This window comes from Rhopilema esculentum, chromosome 5, assembly GCF_057945365.1.
Source record: "Rhopilema esculentum isolate cy_ngs chromosome 5, ASM5794536v1, whole genome shotgun sequence".
Lineage (NCBI taxonomy): Eukaryota > Metazoa > Cnidaria > Scyphozoa > Rhizostomeae > Rhizostomatidae > Rhopilema > Rhopilema esculentum.
Genome location: NC_142819.1, coordinates 10,149,276 through 10,165,993, shown reverse-complemented (window position 1 = coordinate 10,165,993; position 16,718 = coordinate 10,149,276). Strand labels below are relative to the sequence as shown.

The following is a 16,718-nucleotide window of genomic DNA, read 5'->3' as shown; positions in this document are numbered from 1 at the left end:
ATTTTGCTTTATGGAAATTTATTGTTTTTTCAAATTGAGGGATTAGTAGCCATGTCAGTGCATTTCTATCAATAAATGTTGCTTTAATAAAATATAATGATTCAGCAATACTGTTGGCAGAAAGATATAGCATTGGCGTCTGCAGAATTGCAGGGCTGATGACCCGATGCTGATAATGGTATAGAAAATGTCATTTTCGAAGATACTGAACAGTACGGGACAAAGTATTGATCCTTGTGGTACACCTTATCTTATTTTTACCAAGAAGCTATACTAAATCGTCCTTTTACTTAAGCTCTTTGTTCATTAGGTAAAGTAATGAAATCGCCACTGATGAAAATCCTCCGTGAATAATAAGGTAGAACATATTCTGTTAACACGATACCTGCCTAACCGTAAACCGTACGCATTTGAAATCACCTAACCCTACTCATCAAGAAAGTGTTCTAATTTGGAACCGGTCTCATTTGGCCTCGTGTAAATACTCAAAACTGGGTCTCAGAGGCGGCGTCAACTGTCAAATAATGGGTGATAGCTGCACAAAAACAAAAAACCTGTAACAGCTGATTTTAATAAAAAAATAAGAAATTCAGAACAGGATTTGACAACCAGAAACGCATTGATAGCAAAGTAAACTGGCATTTATTAGAAGGGGGTTTAATTAGGAAATAAAAAAAACAGTATTGAAATATCTCGTCATGACAAATGATTTGGCAAATAGCTAGCACCTTTTCCACTTTGCTTGCAAAAACGTTAAGTCAAATGTGTGGTGAAGCAACATGAGAATGACATATTGGGCTTCGTAGAATCTACCATCAAATACAAGAACCCACAACCGTACCATACTTTTACCCCATTTCATTTACCTTCACGCCAATCTACTGCGCATGCTGATTTATTTAAGAGTGGCTTTTATTAATGAGTGGTTCTTACACAGTGCTGGGCGTTCATTAAATATTGATGCAGTTAACACAGAAGAGAGACAAACAGAAACCCAGAAATGTCATAGAGTACTTTTTATAAATACATTATCTCAGTTTTATAAGTTTGGATTTGAATTCAATTTACTTGATAGATAAATATTAAAACTCGCATATTTTCAAAATTTTCTCTACCTAAAAATTTATGCCGATTTAATGCACCATCCATTGATTCTGTTGCCCCCTTCAAATGCCGCCCCCTTCACCAGGCCTAGACAGCGTAGTTGCACCCTAGCTCTTCCAAACAGCCCCGACATTTCTTGCCAAGAATGCATATGAATCGGCCGCTTCTTCAATCTAAAAGCAACAAGAACACAATTAGTTACATCTGTTTCAACGAGGAAATGCCATAGAGATATGGGAAATGGAAATACAGAAGAAAAAACCAATTTTCGATCCAAATTGAATTTTATCTTCTTTGCTCGGTGTTGCGTAATACTATTTGAGATTGGTTATGCTAATACGCCATCACGTGAGAATCATTGTGAGAAACTTTTTGTAAAGGCCCATAGAGTTTTTAAAACGCCATCTGAGCACCGAGAAGACTCTTGATATGCCTATGTTAGTATTCTCGTCATATTAATGCCTTCAATTACTTTAAAGATCTCCATCTCTAGAACAAATCTCCTAGAATTCCTTCCGCATTTTAAGTGAACAAATCAAAATTTTGGAAAGAAACTTACGAGCATGGCAGTTGGCTTGCCTCCGCCGTGGCCTGCTTTCGTGTCGATTCTTATCAACAAAGGATTGGTCTGAAACGAAAATTAGAGCTAAAGCACTGTTTGCAGAAAAAAAGACTTTTTGTATTACCTTATGTTCTTTCGGACTTTTCCCTTCATGAATACAAGATCGATTTGGAACGCAGCATACTCTCAAATGAGACCTAGCCTGTTTAAGTCTAAAAAACCAATCGGGACAAAGATCATTAAAAGCAAAATTTTCCTCTGTAGAAAAAGCTACATGTATGATCAATTGTTTAAGCATAAGTCACTGACCAGTGGCGGCTCGTGACCTTCAAGGTTTGGAGGGCAGAACGGTGATATTTGCAATGCGCATGCGCAATATTTTTGTTTCTAAAAATACTAGCAGCACTTTTTGATCGAGCAGCAAAGCATGCAATGGAAAGAACAGTAACACAGTTTCTTAATAAAACCACACTATGTTTCGAAAGAAATTGGCTGCCTTATTCTGAAATTCATAGATTATGTAAATTTTAAAAAAAAGTATTTGAAAAAATCATTACATAGCAACCACTGAGTGGAACTTGCTCATGAACTTGGCAGAACCTTAAATCTGGATAAAGAAATATTAGGATTCAGACTGCACAAAACAGAACACTTTTTGAATTTTACTTTGATCTTTATCTATCAATGAGATAAACATTGATCAAATCATTGTCTAAATTTAGCCTGGAAATCAGTCTTTTTACGGGTTGTTTCCTCTAAAGAACAATCAGCAGATATTTTTATATAAACAGTTGTAAGATCAGAAATTGAAAGTTCTTTTCCTTGCAGAGATTTTACATTGTAAAATATTAAGAGCTTCCGAAGACATAATTAGCCTTCTAATGTCATTATTTTGAAAACCTGAACAATTCCATTCTCAAGAAATCATTCATTGAGATGTTGGTATTTAACCTTTTCAGATAAATCCCTCCAATCATTTACCCACGTGCGTATCCAAAATTTTCGCGTAGTGCCCCGCCGAAAAATCAACAGTTGTCAATACACTCGCTACATCCCGTCAGCCATCTGTACTTTGTGTAGACCTACCATGTTGTTGAAAAGCGACGACTGGTTACTGGTGTCTTGGTGTTGAATAACGAAAGATCAGGCCTGTCGGGACCTAAACGTTTTTCTTCAAGTCATATTCAATGAAAGGGGCGAAATTTTTCACTGTCATAATCGTCTGTTGTTGAACGTCGCGGAGCACAGAAAAAAATAAACATGTAGATGTGGTTGTTGTTTAAAGTGGGAGGGCAAAATAGGACGCCGAATTCTTCAGATTTAGTCGATCAGAGGTCGCGTTTTGGAAAGCTCGGGGTTGAAAATTAGTTTGTACGCATGTCAAATAGGGGCAAAAAATATTTGCCCATGAAATGACATCATCGCTCAAGGTTCTAGTCAGAAAAGAGGCTAGGAACGGAAAGCAATGGCAAGGGACCATTTATAGAAGAGATATACGTAGTTGAATAATAAAACAAAACATTGATTTCTTAAATTTGCCTTGAAACTTTCTTTTTTTTGGGGGGGGGGGGGAGGCATTGCCATAACCATAACGTCTTAGAACATGCGACATTCCATGTACGAAAATGTGACATTTACGATTATTTGATAATTGATCGAATTTAAAATGGCAGCTAGGTGATAAAATGTAATGAAAGTTATAGAAAGTTGGAATCCTTCTACAATTTGAACTATGGGGAATATCGAGCTAGAATTTTCAAATTATTTTCAACTCATGACATTCACATTTACACTTCAAAAGGTTGGGTGAGAAAATATTTGATTTTGCCCTACTTTGATATGGAATGACCCATAGTAAAAAATTTACCTGGTTTTCTGCTGAGCCCATTACATGCTGGAGTTCAGAAATAAACTTGAACGAATGCAATGGTACAACTCGGTCATCGTGGTCAGCGGTTAAGAGTAGCATAGCAGGATACTGGGAATTCTCTTGCTCAGGTTTGCGGATGTTGTGCAGAGGTGAATATCTACGTCAAACGAATTTGTCAGGAATACAATAAAAAGTTTATATGAATATTTATTGAAACATAATAGTTAAGTTAATGTCATCAGTTTCTACATGGCGGTATTCTGTTTGCGTTTTTACGTTGCAAAAGTTGGACAATTTTATCTGGTTCGAAGAGAGTCGACAAAACGACAAAAGCGGCTTTGATTGTAAAGTATGATAACACAATGATATGGTCGTTTATTGGTTACATTTTGCATAGAGAATCAACCTAAAACATCGTCTTATAACGTGTTGTAGATAGAAAAGCTGATGCATACTTTATAAGATATTCAAATCCGTCTTCTTTGTCAGCACAGCCAAAGTCTGTAATCCTGAGGAGAGTGATCTAAACTAATTAGAAATGGCTTGTCAATGGTTAGGATTTTTCGAAATCAAATAAAATGTTTTTACAATCTCAAGAAATGTAATATTTGCTTTGAAAAGATTAATATATAATTATGATTTACAATAAGAATTATAATTTACAAACCAGGCATGTCCGATCGTAAACTTATGGAACTTTAACATGTCCAGAACTCTGAAAAGAAATCAATACATGAGTTGACAACTGAAATGCATCGGAATTGAAAGAGAAAAAGGTTTTAACTGGCTGTGAACTTAATTAGCATTTATATACTTCATTAATAGAGAAACGCTAAAGAGTAATTGTGATTACAAATATTCTGTTGCTGATATTATGTCAAGTTCATGCAAAAATGGTAGAGAAGGTAATCTGGGAAGCAGAACAGCATAAATTCCCGTACAGAAGTGCAAGATTGAACTGTGAGCATGGATAAGAGTTTTCTCTCCTTCATCTAAACGCGCGTCCACTCATCTTGTCATCTACGCTAATTCGCCTCTCATCTCTTCCATTTACTCCTATATATTCAACCCCAGTACAGTAAAGGCAGCGTTCACCCCGGATGATTTTCGTTGCAAAAACACTTTAAGCTATATCCTGTAGAGGCTTACCCAACATGACACAAGACGCATTTATATAGCTCGGGGCGTTGGTTTGCGCATGCAGCCACAAGCAGACCACCGTTGGAACCACCCTCGATTGCCAACCTGAAATATAAAAGAAAAAACTCATTACTGTTATCACATACGGGTATAGTGTAAACAGGGTGCAAGAAAACTAAGGATTTACCCATACCGGCGTTAAATCATACCGGCATAGTACCAACATAGTGTAAATGGGGTCCAAGGATCTTTAGGGGACCATGGGCTCCTTGGTAGATCAATTCTATCAAATAATGCCTTCCGTGAAGAAAATCCGGTGCAATAACCGGAAAAGGTCGATTCAAAAAACGAAAAGGCCGGTGCAAAAACAGGAAAAGACTAGTGCAAAAACAGGAAAAGGCTGTTGCTTGTTACTAATATTGTACCAAAATGAACTAAGCTAAGGTTGGATTGAAGCTGATCAACGAAGTAGCAAATTGAAGCAGTCAATTCCTTTGCAGGAAAGCATTGTATCAACCGGATTCAGTGCTCAGTCCTTTTGTCAGGTAGCTTTCACCCTTAATTGCAGCATTAATTAAGAAAGACTTACTTCTCACTAGATGTGTACTTGTTTTTGACAAGATACTCAGCAGCCACCTGAAAATCATCAAACACATTTTGTTTTCGTTCGTACGTTCCAGCGCGATGCCAATCCTCGCCGTATTCCCCGCCGCCTCGTGTATTGGCAATGGCCAGCACGCCACCAAGATGCTGAATGAAAATCAGCCGTTTGACACTGAATGCGGGCAAAATGGAAATGTTGAAACCACCGTAGCCATATAGCAAGCACGGATTATTGCCATCTAGAACGATTCCCTATGAAATACGAATAAATTTGCAAAGAAAACAAAATAGTCGAACTTCTACAACAAAAGATTTTCTACCACAAAATATTTCATTTCAGGTTATCCGTGGATTGTGTGTAAATGCAACCTGTTAAAGCGTACCTACAGATACTTGGAAAGAGTTTCTTTTATTCACAACTACTTCTAAAATAGGCAAATATTTATCCCTTTTATCAACAACGTTTTTAGCAAACACGTCACAATGAATACCAAAACTCTGACAAAATGGTTTGCATGCTGCAGCTTCAGTCTTTGATTTTGTCATTTGTATCACTGAAATCATCAGATGAAATTTTTGAATTATAGTTGCAAAGACAGGATGTCCCATCATTTTTCTCCTTAAACTAATCATACCAACATCAAGGCAAATATTATTAGATATAACTACTATTTGATTAAAGTTTGTTTTGTAACAATACATGGTATTCGGGGTGGTTATAAATGTCAAAAGAAAGATGTAATATTGTTCACTGCCTTAAAGATTCTAGCAATATTTCTTATTATGTGACAACAGTCACATCTTAAACATACCACATATACAAAACATTATAGCTTGTACCTTTTTGTGAATAATGAAAACCGGGACTTTTGTGCCATCTTTGCTTTCAACAAAAACCTGTTCAGTTTCATAATCTGATGCATTGAAGCCCTTCACTTCGATCTCTCGAAAAACCTGCAATGTAAAACGTCCCCAATTAACTAACTCATGAAAAAGATTAATTTGGTTATTGTTAAACAGCCAGATGGCAAAACTGAGATGTGAAAACTGAACTCTGTCGAACATAAGGTGGGAACTAGCCTGGAATATAAGAGAGTGCAGAATGGTGAATCATGGTAGAGCAGTGTTGAGAAATTACGTTATAATTTTCAATAGAACTACCTTTGGTTCTGAGGATTCGTCAGTTAAATCCCAATGAAAGATTGTGCCAGGTGCCAAAAAAGAAGTGAACTTGTAAAATATCTGGAATTTAAAAATAATAGAAGTGGTTATTATAAATATTGACCATGCAAGGTGAATTACTTTTTAATGAATGTACGTGTACGAAAAAACATGAGAAATTTACATAATCCGAGCAGTTAAATATGAGTGCAGTATGGAAGCAGATAGTAAAAGCAAATGTTATCAGCCTTGTAACCGAACTACTAACTGTACAGAAATTCCTGCAGTCAATTGCATAATAGACGAGCGTTATTTGTCTTTGTAATTGGAACTTGAAATAGTATAAACATGAAAGAAGGGTTACGTATAAGAGCATATTAGTTTAAAATAAAAGTTGTGAAAACCATTTTTATTTTTTGAAAATTCATGCCAGGTGAAAAAAAGAAAAAAATAGATTTTCAGCTCCTATACAATGTAAACAAATGTAATTTTCAGCAAGATCGACTTTGAATATTAGCTTCTCGTATCTATCTACTTTTTTAGTGTCAAATTTTTCTGATTAAATTACGTTAAGCTTATCATAATGAATATGCTTGAGTATGAAACAAACCATAAGAACATGCTAGTCTTTGAAATGAAATATAAGACACTGTCATGTGCATTGAACGATGCATTCTTTATCTGCCTCACATCTTAATATCACGGTCTCTTTAGCTATTGTCTAAACTCAGTAAACTCCCTTCAAACTTTAATTGCTACTTAAACACTTTAAAATACCAGGAAAATATAAAATATGAAAAATAGTAAAATGCTTTAACATTATGAAATAGAAAATACAATAGCATCCACTAAACAAAAGCAAAAGTACCAAAGTATGACGTCATCAAACATCAATATATTCTAAAAATGGATCTTATGACGTCATCACTATATGACTCTATGTATAATAAAATCGCAATTTTCAAACTTCTAAATATTATAAAAATGATACCTCTGTCTGTTCCCTTCTTCCCGAGTAGCCAATAACAGCACCAACATCCAGCGGCAGTTCGCGTAGCCTCGTTCCGTCGACAAGGCTATGAATAAACAGCTTGTTCTAGCAGAAAAGTTGAAAAATCTTGTTTAGCGAAACTGATTGAAAACATTTGCAAGTCAGACGAAAATCTGAAGATAGGCCTATATTTTCAAATATGTTGATAATACGTTCATATAGAATTATACTCCGAGATCTCCACATAAAATTTTGCCCCAAATTTTCCGATTAATATCAGTCCCGAAATCAACACATGAAGGCTTAGTCAGGAAACTGTTAAATCCCGAGCAGGCGAAATGAAACATGCATAACAAAAAGATGTGAAAGAGTTTGGCGGTTCGGCCGTATAAATGAACAAGGATCAGACTATTCCATTGATCGAGGACCGAACAATTGTAAAATTTAAAATCATTATGGGTATGACTACAATTAGGGTTTATTGGCGATAAAACATTGCATGAAGAACATTGGATATTTGCATGACGTTGTGAGTAAGCACAGGAAACCAACTATTTTTATAGCTGTTGATAACTCCAACAACTTTGAACATTAGCTGTATTATTCCAACAATTATTGTAACTGAATACTTGACCAGTTTATTGCTGGTAAGCTAACTGTGACGTAATTGAGATGCCAATTTGCAATCAGGATTCGGCCTTTTTATGTTTAAATCATGGCACCTAGGCCATTAAGTCATCCCTTCTAAAAACGCCAAAGATAGTAGCAAAACATTAAATGAGTTACCTTGACATCATGGAGCGTACACACCACCAGCTTGTCTTTGTTTACACAGCCAACCCACTCAATCACATCCCTTTCGTCTTCCTCGATAAGAGTTTTCCAGCTCTCCTATCAACAAATATAAATAAACTAGAAATAGCTCTTGCTAGTACTGCCCGCAAACAATTAGTTCCTTGATAATGATTGTTTTGAAAATTTAGGTCAGGATATTCGAAGAAGACACCATCTTGGGTTTTCACAATTTTATAAAAACAGCTGCTCTAGTTGATGCTAAACTATTCTTTTTATCAAGAATTTTTGGTGTTCAGTTTGCCTTTGATTTAAGTCCAACGCCCTTTTGAAAATCATGAAGTTTTTCTAGGGTTTGACATTTATTTTGCGTTTTCGTGAAGCAAAGACGTATGAAAATGGACACGTGATAGAACGGGTACAGCTAAAATCGATTGCGATAAAGGATTCGTACAGCGATGTACAGGCTATAATCACGACAATCATAACTTTTGCTCGTACGGTGTCGAGTTTTTGGGAGAAAGGTGTGGCATTCGACTGGTTTTGATTCCCAAAACTTCGAATCAAAACTTCCATCCATTGCGGAGAACCGAGCTGTGATGCAGCACCGTTTTCGTGCCAAAAAAACCGAAGGCCTTTAACAGAGTCTTGGCAGAGCAACTCTCCGAAGATAATTCCCTTCCGCACAAAGAGGTGGCGGTTAACGACCTCCTCGACAAAGCCGATTGATTGACAATGAAATTGATTGACAGTTGTCATGGCAGCAGAAAAGTGACAAAATCTGCTGACAAAGTGCTGACAACATGAACTGAAGCTCCCATATGCTACTTATACGCGGGGCAGACTATAAGCCCTTCACTCGCGCGCTATCGCGCGCGAGTTGCGGGCAATTATTTACAATGACAACTTGAATGGAGGATTTTTAGCATTTCCTCAAACTGTCGAGAACAGCGATTCTGTAAATTATCCGTGAATCACATCGTCAGACTTGCTTCATTCTAAACCACAGAGATGCTACAAGTGCAACTTCAAGGCTTATTTTGCTGGGATCAACGACAAAGCAAGGGTCCTTACCATTTCGGATTTGGCAAAGTCAATGTTGATGACCTTGTACTTTGGTGCCTTCAGATTCGTTTTGAAAGTAAACACAGTTCCGTTGTTAGCAATGTACTGAAAAAATAAGAAACAGTTATGAGATCAAAATTACACTTGTTCCTATGTTCCTACCAAAGGTTTGACCAAGGGAATGGAGAAAGTAGCAAAACAATTTATAAAGCAAAATAAAAAAGGATTTCTATATGGCGTTAGTGGGTTGCTGAAACTACTAGTCGCTGTATTTAATACTAGATAAGTAAACACAAACAGCTTAATTCTTCTTGCCTTTTAGGTATTGCTTTGTTAGAGGTACGAAAAGGAAGAAAGTTTCTTTTGTTTGGCAACGAGCTGAGAGAATATGAGCTTCATTCACTCTTTCAGAACAAAAAAACTATTGCAAAGAGGTATTTTTCCACTTTTTTTCTTTTTCCTCAAACACACTTAGAAAGGATTCTTGCCAGTGTCAATTCAGGCGTTTTTCCTCTTTCATACATGAAGACAAGATAACAGTGCTTTTTGAATTAACCAAGCGCTGTGACCGCTTACCTCATACTCGGCATCAAAATTATCGATGAGTTTTACGTAAGGCAGACGATCTACGATAGAAAGAATCTTTTAAAAAGTTGCCAGAAGAACCTGTTAAAATGCAAAAATCGTGATAACCAGCTACATTAGCAAAATTTAAAACAGCTTTGAAAAAAGCAAAAATATTTAGAAATGTTAAAGCATATCTTGGGACAATTTTTAAATGCGAATTATTTCTGTAAAACGCATCTTTTCTTAAACTCTGCTAGAAGGCGCATGTGAATAAGCTTTTGATACGAAATAATAAACTGATAAGCATTTTGAATAGCAGTACAGGTCCTGAATTATCTTGAAATGTGTAATACTTTTTGAAAAATCTAAAAAACAGAGATCTTATCAAAGTAAACTTGGTATTTAATTGGTCAAGAAAACTTAGAAGAAAGCCAAAATTTTACTTAAGGCCTGTCTTTCATGATCTCATATGTAACTCCATATGATCTCAAAAGTTTGAGAGAAATTTTCGAAGCTTGTTTGTATGTGTTACTTGATCAAATGCCTGTGAAATTATGCTTTTTCAAATACTTTTATAAAAAAGAAACGTAAGTACACAAAAGAATCCAAAACAAATTTAAAAAACCTGTTAATTAGACTCTTGTGTAAATATAAGATTTTAAGGGGTGATTCAAGGACAAGTTTATGTAAAAATTGTAAGTTTGCATTATTAGGTCTATGTAAATGTTATTTGCAAATGGTCCTAAAGTTTAGGATATTTTTTATCATTTGAAAGAAATATCATTAAAATCTAGCAACAATACTACAGTCTGTTTCAATACAGCAAATTCCTGAATTTTTAAAATGAATTTCAGCGGAAAATAAACACCGTGTCGCACCAGCTTTTTCGGCAAGTACATTCCTTGTTGCTTTGAAATGAATGAATGAGCATACCTTTGATTTCATATCCCAGTGTTTCAAGATCAACATAGTAAAGCTTGTTCACTGGATCGCAGCCATTTCGCACTGAAATCAACACATATCTGCCATCGTCACTCACTTCTGCACCACTGCCAAAACAAGAAAGCTTTTGTTTACTTTAATTAAAAGCAAATTTCCATACCAAGTTAAACTCTTAGTTTGTTAAAAGGTTGTATATGCAATGAATTTCAGCTTTGCAACCCAAAGATAAAGAAGGTTCATGGAACAGTTTACTTTTCATAATAGTCGAGGATATTTCGTTAAGATTCTTAACTTGTACAGGTAACCTGAACATCAGTTTGTTCAAAGTTGCCCATAATCTTGCATCAAAGTCTGACTTTATGCTTTCTTAAGGCAAAGAAACTTTTTTATGTTATAGAAACATTCTTTTTTAGGTAGTTAGTAAATGTACTATTTGTTTTCCTTTTTCCTCAAGCATAATGAAGTGAAAATTATTTGACTTATTATTTGAAGAAAGCACCGATAGAGAGGGTCATAAGATCCTGAGGAGGTACCAATCACCTTTAATGACATGGTGCAGGCCATGAGATAACTTTGTGTCAGATACATGATTGTGGAAATGGAAGAAAACAACGAATCTTTGAATGATAGCATTCCGGCTGCCTTTTTAGTATTGGGTATATTTTTCCAATGATCTAGAGCTGTCTAGAAATGATAAGAGCTATTGGGGCCTTTAAAATGTTTGACGCAGTCTACGCTGCCATTCAAGGTGCTATTTAGACCCAGCACCCAAACCCCTGACCGTATACAACAGGACAACAAGCATAGAACACCATCCTTCCAACTTACAGTAGCCAATCAGGGTTCTCTGGTAGCTCCGCGCACAATATGTCCTCTGATTGATCAGTTCCCATTCGATGGTAGTAGAGCTGAAATGCACAAGCGTCACTTAAAACTTCTATATACATAAATATAGTACATCTAATAGCTGACAAATTCCTCATAAATTACAAGATTTCATGTTTTATTAATATTGAAACGAAAACTGTTAATATACGACAAGCAATGAACAGCTGCTGAACAGCCTCATGATAAGCAAAGTTGAACCATAATTTGTTAAATGAATTAAACTATTACAGTTCCTAACTTAATTAATTTTAAAGAAAATTACAATTCATTTCAAGAAAATTTCTTTGCTTCTATTTGATGTTATCTTGTACTGATTATCAGAATTCCTCTCCATGGAGTCGTATCTAATTAGGATGATAAATAAATCATAATATGATTACCTATCCTTATCTGTTTTTCTACCCTGATTTAAAATATTGATTGAATGCCAATAAAGATTAGTGTAAACCAGTTATTTATAGAGCACTAATTGCCCTTTAGACAGATTCATACACAATCTGATGTGCAGAACAGGATGGTTCTACGCCTCTTCTGGAGAGCATGTACCTGTAACAGCTGATTATAATTTGATTACTGCAAATGAATTAAACATACTTTCTGGTTCTTATTGCTTGATGTCTCTGTTCCATCTTGCTTTCCCTCTATTTTTGGATATCTCTAAAACAGCAGATTTCAAAGAAGTACAGGAAAACAAAGGCTACCTTTCACATTTTATAAAGTTTATTTGGCTGCAGAAAATGTCACCAGATGTTTAACATATTTTATGTTCAGAGAGTACCCGTTAGAGTTGAAATGCAATAATGTATGAAGGTATCGGTATGTAAGAAGGTAGTGTGATTTCAGAGGCCACTAATTCTTTTTCATTGGATGTGCAAACATATTTTTACTGTTAAAAGACCATAGAAGATTGATCAAGGCAGCAGATCCACTCCACTGACTGTAGATTATATCCATTATTAGATGTACTTCATACTTTAGATTTATATTTACTATGTGACTCTGGTGTTAACTTTGATAACTCCTGTTATGATACATGAAAATACATGTATGAAGACACATTTTACTACTACAAAGACACATGTATATGATTTTGCACTTGCCGTTAAAGATGTCTACCAAAATGTGGCATATCCCCATTGACATATGCATTCTAAGCAATCCCTTTGCCTTTTGTGTATGATCTAGCAGGATTATTCTACAGCAAAAATTGAGTATACTTGTCCCAGGCATAACTGAATTGCAAATTTAATGTGCTAATCTTATTATCACTGTAACCAACACATTTGGAAAGAAATTAATGTGTACTCACATTATAAAATAAACCTTTATTGTCATGTGTCCATGCCATGCAGGAAAACTTTACATTTTCAAGGACATCAGGCAGATCTTCTTTAGTGGAAACATCTTTAAACTGCCAAAATCAATAGTGAAATAGTGTAAATCATGAGAGTTGAATGTTGCTAACTTGTTAACTGGTATACACATCAATGCTTGATCAGTGCTGAAAATTAAAAATGTTTACAAATATATCAGATTTGGTGATAAAGTTAGTGGCACTATCTATCTTTTTCCCAATAGGTTTAGACCATTTCCATGCCTTTTGGACATTATATTACCCCCTCCCTGCTTACCCACAATCCACTAGCCTTGCAACCCACATTCCTACAACTCAGTTTCATCAGGTTGTCTGCATTGATGGGCAACCTATGTATACTCATTTGATAGGACATAAAAATTGCAATGAATAAATGCAAACATGGAAATGATTGAGTACAAATTCAGCACATTCATGCATGGCTTTGACAGCTCTAAGCAAAGACTTGTTTCATTCCCTAATAGCAATTTTTAGGCAACCTGTCCATTTCCTTACTGAGATCCACAAGAAAGGAACTGTATCCAAACTGAGAGAAGAGACAAGGGTCAGTCAGGTTACTAGACATGGGCAAGGAATGGTATGCATCTGGAAAAATTAACTACAGAAAGGTAACTAAACAGCATAGAAAGAGTGTGGGGGACAGAAAAAAGCTTTGAAAAGGAAGAATAACATATATTCAATTTCTACTGAGTTGTATTTCATTAATTTTTAAATACCTTTATTTTATACCAGTCGGACCCATTTTTGCTCAATCCATAGGCAAACAAATTTGAATCTTTTGAGAATTCATAGCCTTTGATTGAAATGGTGCCATCAGGTGCGAGTTCATTTGGATCAAGAAATACCTTTGCCTCTGCACTCCAACTTTCTTGAACATACATAACACTATAGGAAGAACAAAAGCTTATTTGCTTTCACTATATTCAGGCAGATATTGAAAACTGCATTCAAGGATAAATTCATTAAAACTTAGTGCTGCATGAAAAAGAATAACAGGTAGTCAATTATAATAGGCAGAATATTTAAAAATGTGAATCTCAAGGTTAAAAAATGCAATGTAGAAACAAAATAAATTTCAATTCATACTAGGCATATAAAATTGTTACAGTCACAGGTGCAATTTTCTTTGCTTCATCGTCACTGTTATACTAGTCAGGGAACAATGTATCATCATCATATAATAGTTAAGAAATCTCTGTAAATTTTAAAAAGCTAAAAAAATCCAATAAATCTAGAAATCTTGTACCGTAATTTATCAATGGTTTGTTTAGGACATATGACTCAATAGCTCCTCGCGAGTTTTTCTCATGTGTCCTTCAGCATAACAAAACCACTTTATCTGATGTACTTAATTCATTAAATTTTTGAAAATGCTAACTTTTGTATTCTAATTTTTCATTCATGGTATATTGTAATTAACATTTGTTTTTGCTGATAAAAATTTTTTGTTTATCTACTGCACCATAGACACCTGCCATGAATTGCATGCTGTTGCTATGACCCATTGATACTCCTAATTAACTCTGCTATACCCTTCAGTTGGCAAGACAGATTTATGGCCTTCAATGAGCTACACACCTGTCCTCCCTACGCTGGTTCAATGATGGTGTTATGCAAATTCATTTATACACTTCTTTACTTCTTTCTGTTATTAATTGGTCAGCAGTGACCCTTGTTGGCCTGGAGCCTTTTAGCTTCAATGGTTGAAAACGTTTCTGTACTAAGAATGTAGATTATAACAACTATAAATTACATCATTATTAACTATTATACATGCCTCTGATTCTGCAAGCCAGAATTGTAAAAGTAAAAGTATCTTGATCCTCTCTTGAAAGGGCAGCCATACTTTGGGTAATCCCAAAGCTCCTTTAACCTGCAATATCAAATAATCAAATGTCAAAAGCAAATACTTGAACTTGCATTTTGAACAAAGCTTTAAAATAAGTATACCTACTGTGAGAGTTTCTTTTTATGAACTACTTTCTATCAAAGTCCATTTATGAATATCCTTGGATGTCAAAGCTACCAAAGCATTTTAACAAACCCAGGCCAGACACATTGCAAAATTGTACAGAAAAGTGATCAGCTTAAAATCATGCATTCAATTGATAAGTAGAGGATAGGTAATAAAAATAATTTTCTAAGCCAGAAAGAGAAATGGGGTACCATTACAATGTTCCCTAATGTCCAAATAAATTTTGTTCTACATGCAAATAATATTTTGAATCACATTAAGGTAAGTTTATATGACTAAGTATGTTGCAAGAAAAATTAATAGCTTTATGGAGATATGCATTCTTACATTGCTAAGGCAGGTGCAGGTGAAGGGTTAGGTCAGCCTAAGAGCTAGTGTGGACCTTCCATAAAAAACCAAAGCCTACGTACCCTTTTTCATTGACTTCTAAGGAAAAAAGTGTACAATATAAGTAACGAAAAAAGTATTTATAATGTCCATATGACCAAAACGTTGTGTGGATATTGGCTATGTGGCCTTTATCAAATTTAATAGCAGTGTAATAATGTGTCCACATGTTTTTGGTTCTTTTAAAGATTCTCTAAAGATTTCAGCTGCTTCATCTCTGGGGGAATCATTCGAAGAGGAAACTGCCCGGCTCCTTACCCCTAAATCCAATGATCAGGCGACAACATCCAGTTTAGGTCTTACTTAGTTTTTGCTCCTTAACTGATTAAGCTGGAGTACAAAGCTTAATACAGAAACATACCTGTCGTAGAATTTTGACTTCACCTCGCAATCATTGAGATATTCTGATGTGATCGCATTTTGATCTTCAACAAACTTTTTCGTCTCATCCGAATCAGGATCCTCCAGCCAAAAATAGGGGTCTAAAATTTTCTGGCCATGGTACGTATCAAAATTGCTTTCATCACGCCTAATGCTTGGGTATTTGATACCCGACATAATTATTTCCTTTCTCTAGAATACTACACAATCTACGTCTTTCTTATTCAGACTTGTAGTCCAGACTACATACAAGTTAAGTACAATACAACAATCAAAATTGATCAGTGAATAACAACAAGGGCTGTTGTTGCTCTTTTGTATCCATTTTTAAACGACCTCCTATTGATGTAACGCCGGTGTCGGTGAGCAAGGCTGTTCCTTCGCGCACTGTACCACCGATGGGGTAAGCGCAAGGAAGTATAAAAAAGTGGGGGGGGGGGCATTCGTTTAAAGGGAATATTTCCCTAATGCAAGCATTGTTGTTTACGGAGTAGCAAGCTACCTTTATCTACAGGTTACTGAAATAGAATCCATTGTGTCCTTGTCAGGCCCGACGGAACCGGGGGGGGGGGGGGGGGGGTGCTGTAACACCCGGGCTGGGGTGCTGTAGCCTCCAATAATTTTCAAACTGTAGTATATTTCCTTTTTAACAGTGTACTGAGTGAGAAGGAATACCATGGTCAGCCCCCACCCCGATATGATTTCTTTTCCGACGGCACTGCTTGTTTTGGAAAGTCAACAATGCCAGATGCTAAAAAGGTTGGCGGCCAAATATTCTACGTTTGACGGCCTAATTTGGCCAGCCAAAAACAAAATACAGTGTAATCCTGATATAACGAACCCTGGATATAACAAACTCTCGATATAACGAACCAAATTGTAGGTCCCTTCATCGTAATCACCCCCGATATAGCG

General features: G+C 35.8%; 1 protein-coding gene across 1 annotated transcript; it reads right to left on the bottom strand.

Annotated features, from left to right (window-relative positions):
* Window positions 1-30: 30 nt before the first annotated feature.
* LOC135690153 (prolyl endopeptidase) lies at window positions 31-15,987 on the bottom strand. The gene is made up of 20 exons (XM_065207631.2): window positions 15,784-15,987; window positions 14,838-14,933; window positions 13,777-13,945; window positions 12,995-13,096; window positions 12,280-12,342; window positions 11,626-11,705; window positions 10,789-10,904; window positions 9,865-9,914; window positions 9,298-9,393; window positions 8,218-8,322; window positions 7,432-7,536; window positions 6,441-6,521; window positions 6,120-6,233; window positions 5,266-5,531; window positions 4,686-4,781; window positions 4,204-4,251; window positions 3,992-4,045; window positions 3,534-3,693; window positions 1,664-1,732; window positions 31-1,277 (listed from the first exon to the last, which is right to left on the bottom strand). Exons 1-20 carry the CDS (start codon window positions 15,978-15,980, stop codon window positions 1,212-1,214), a joined length of 2,133 nt encoding a protein of 710 aa, XP_065063703.2. The 5' UTR covers window positions 15,981-15,987; the 3' UTR covers window positions 31-1,211.
* Window positions 15,988-16,718: the final 731 nt, after the last annotated feature.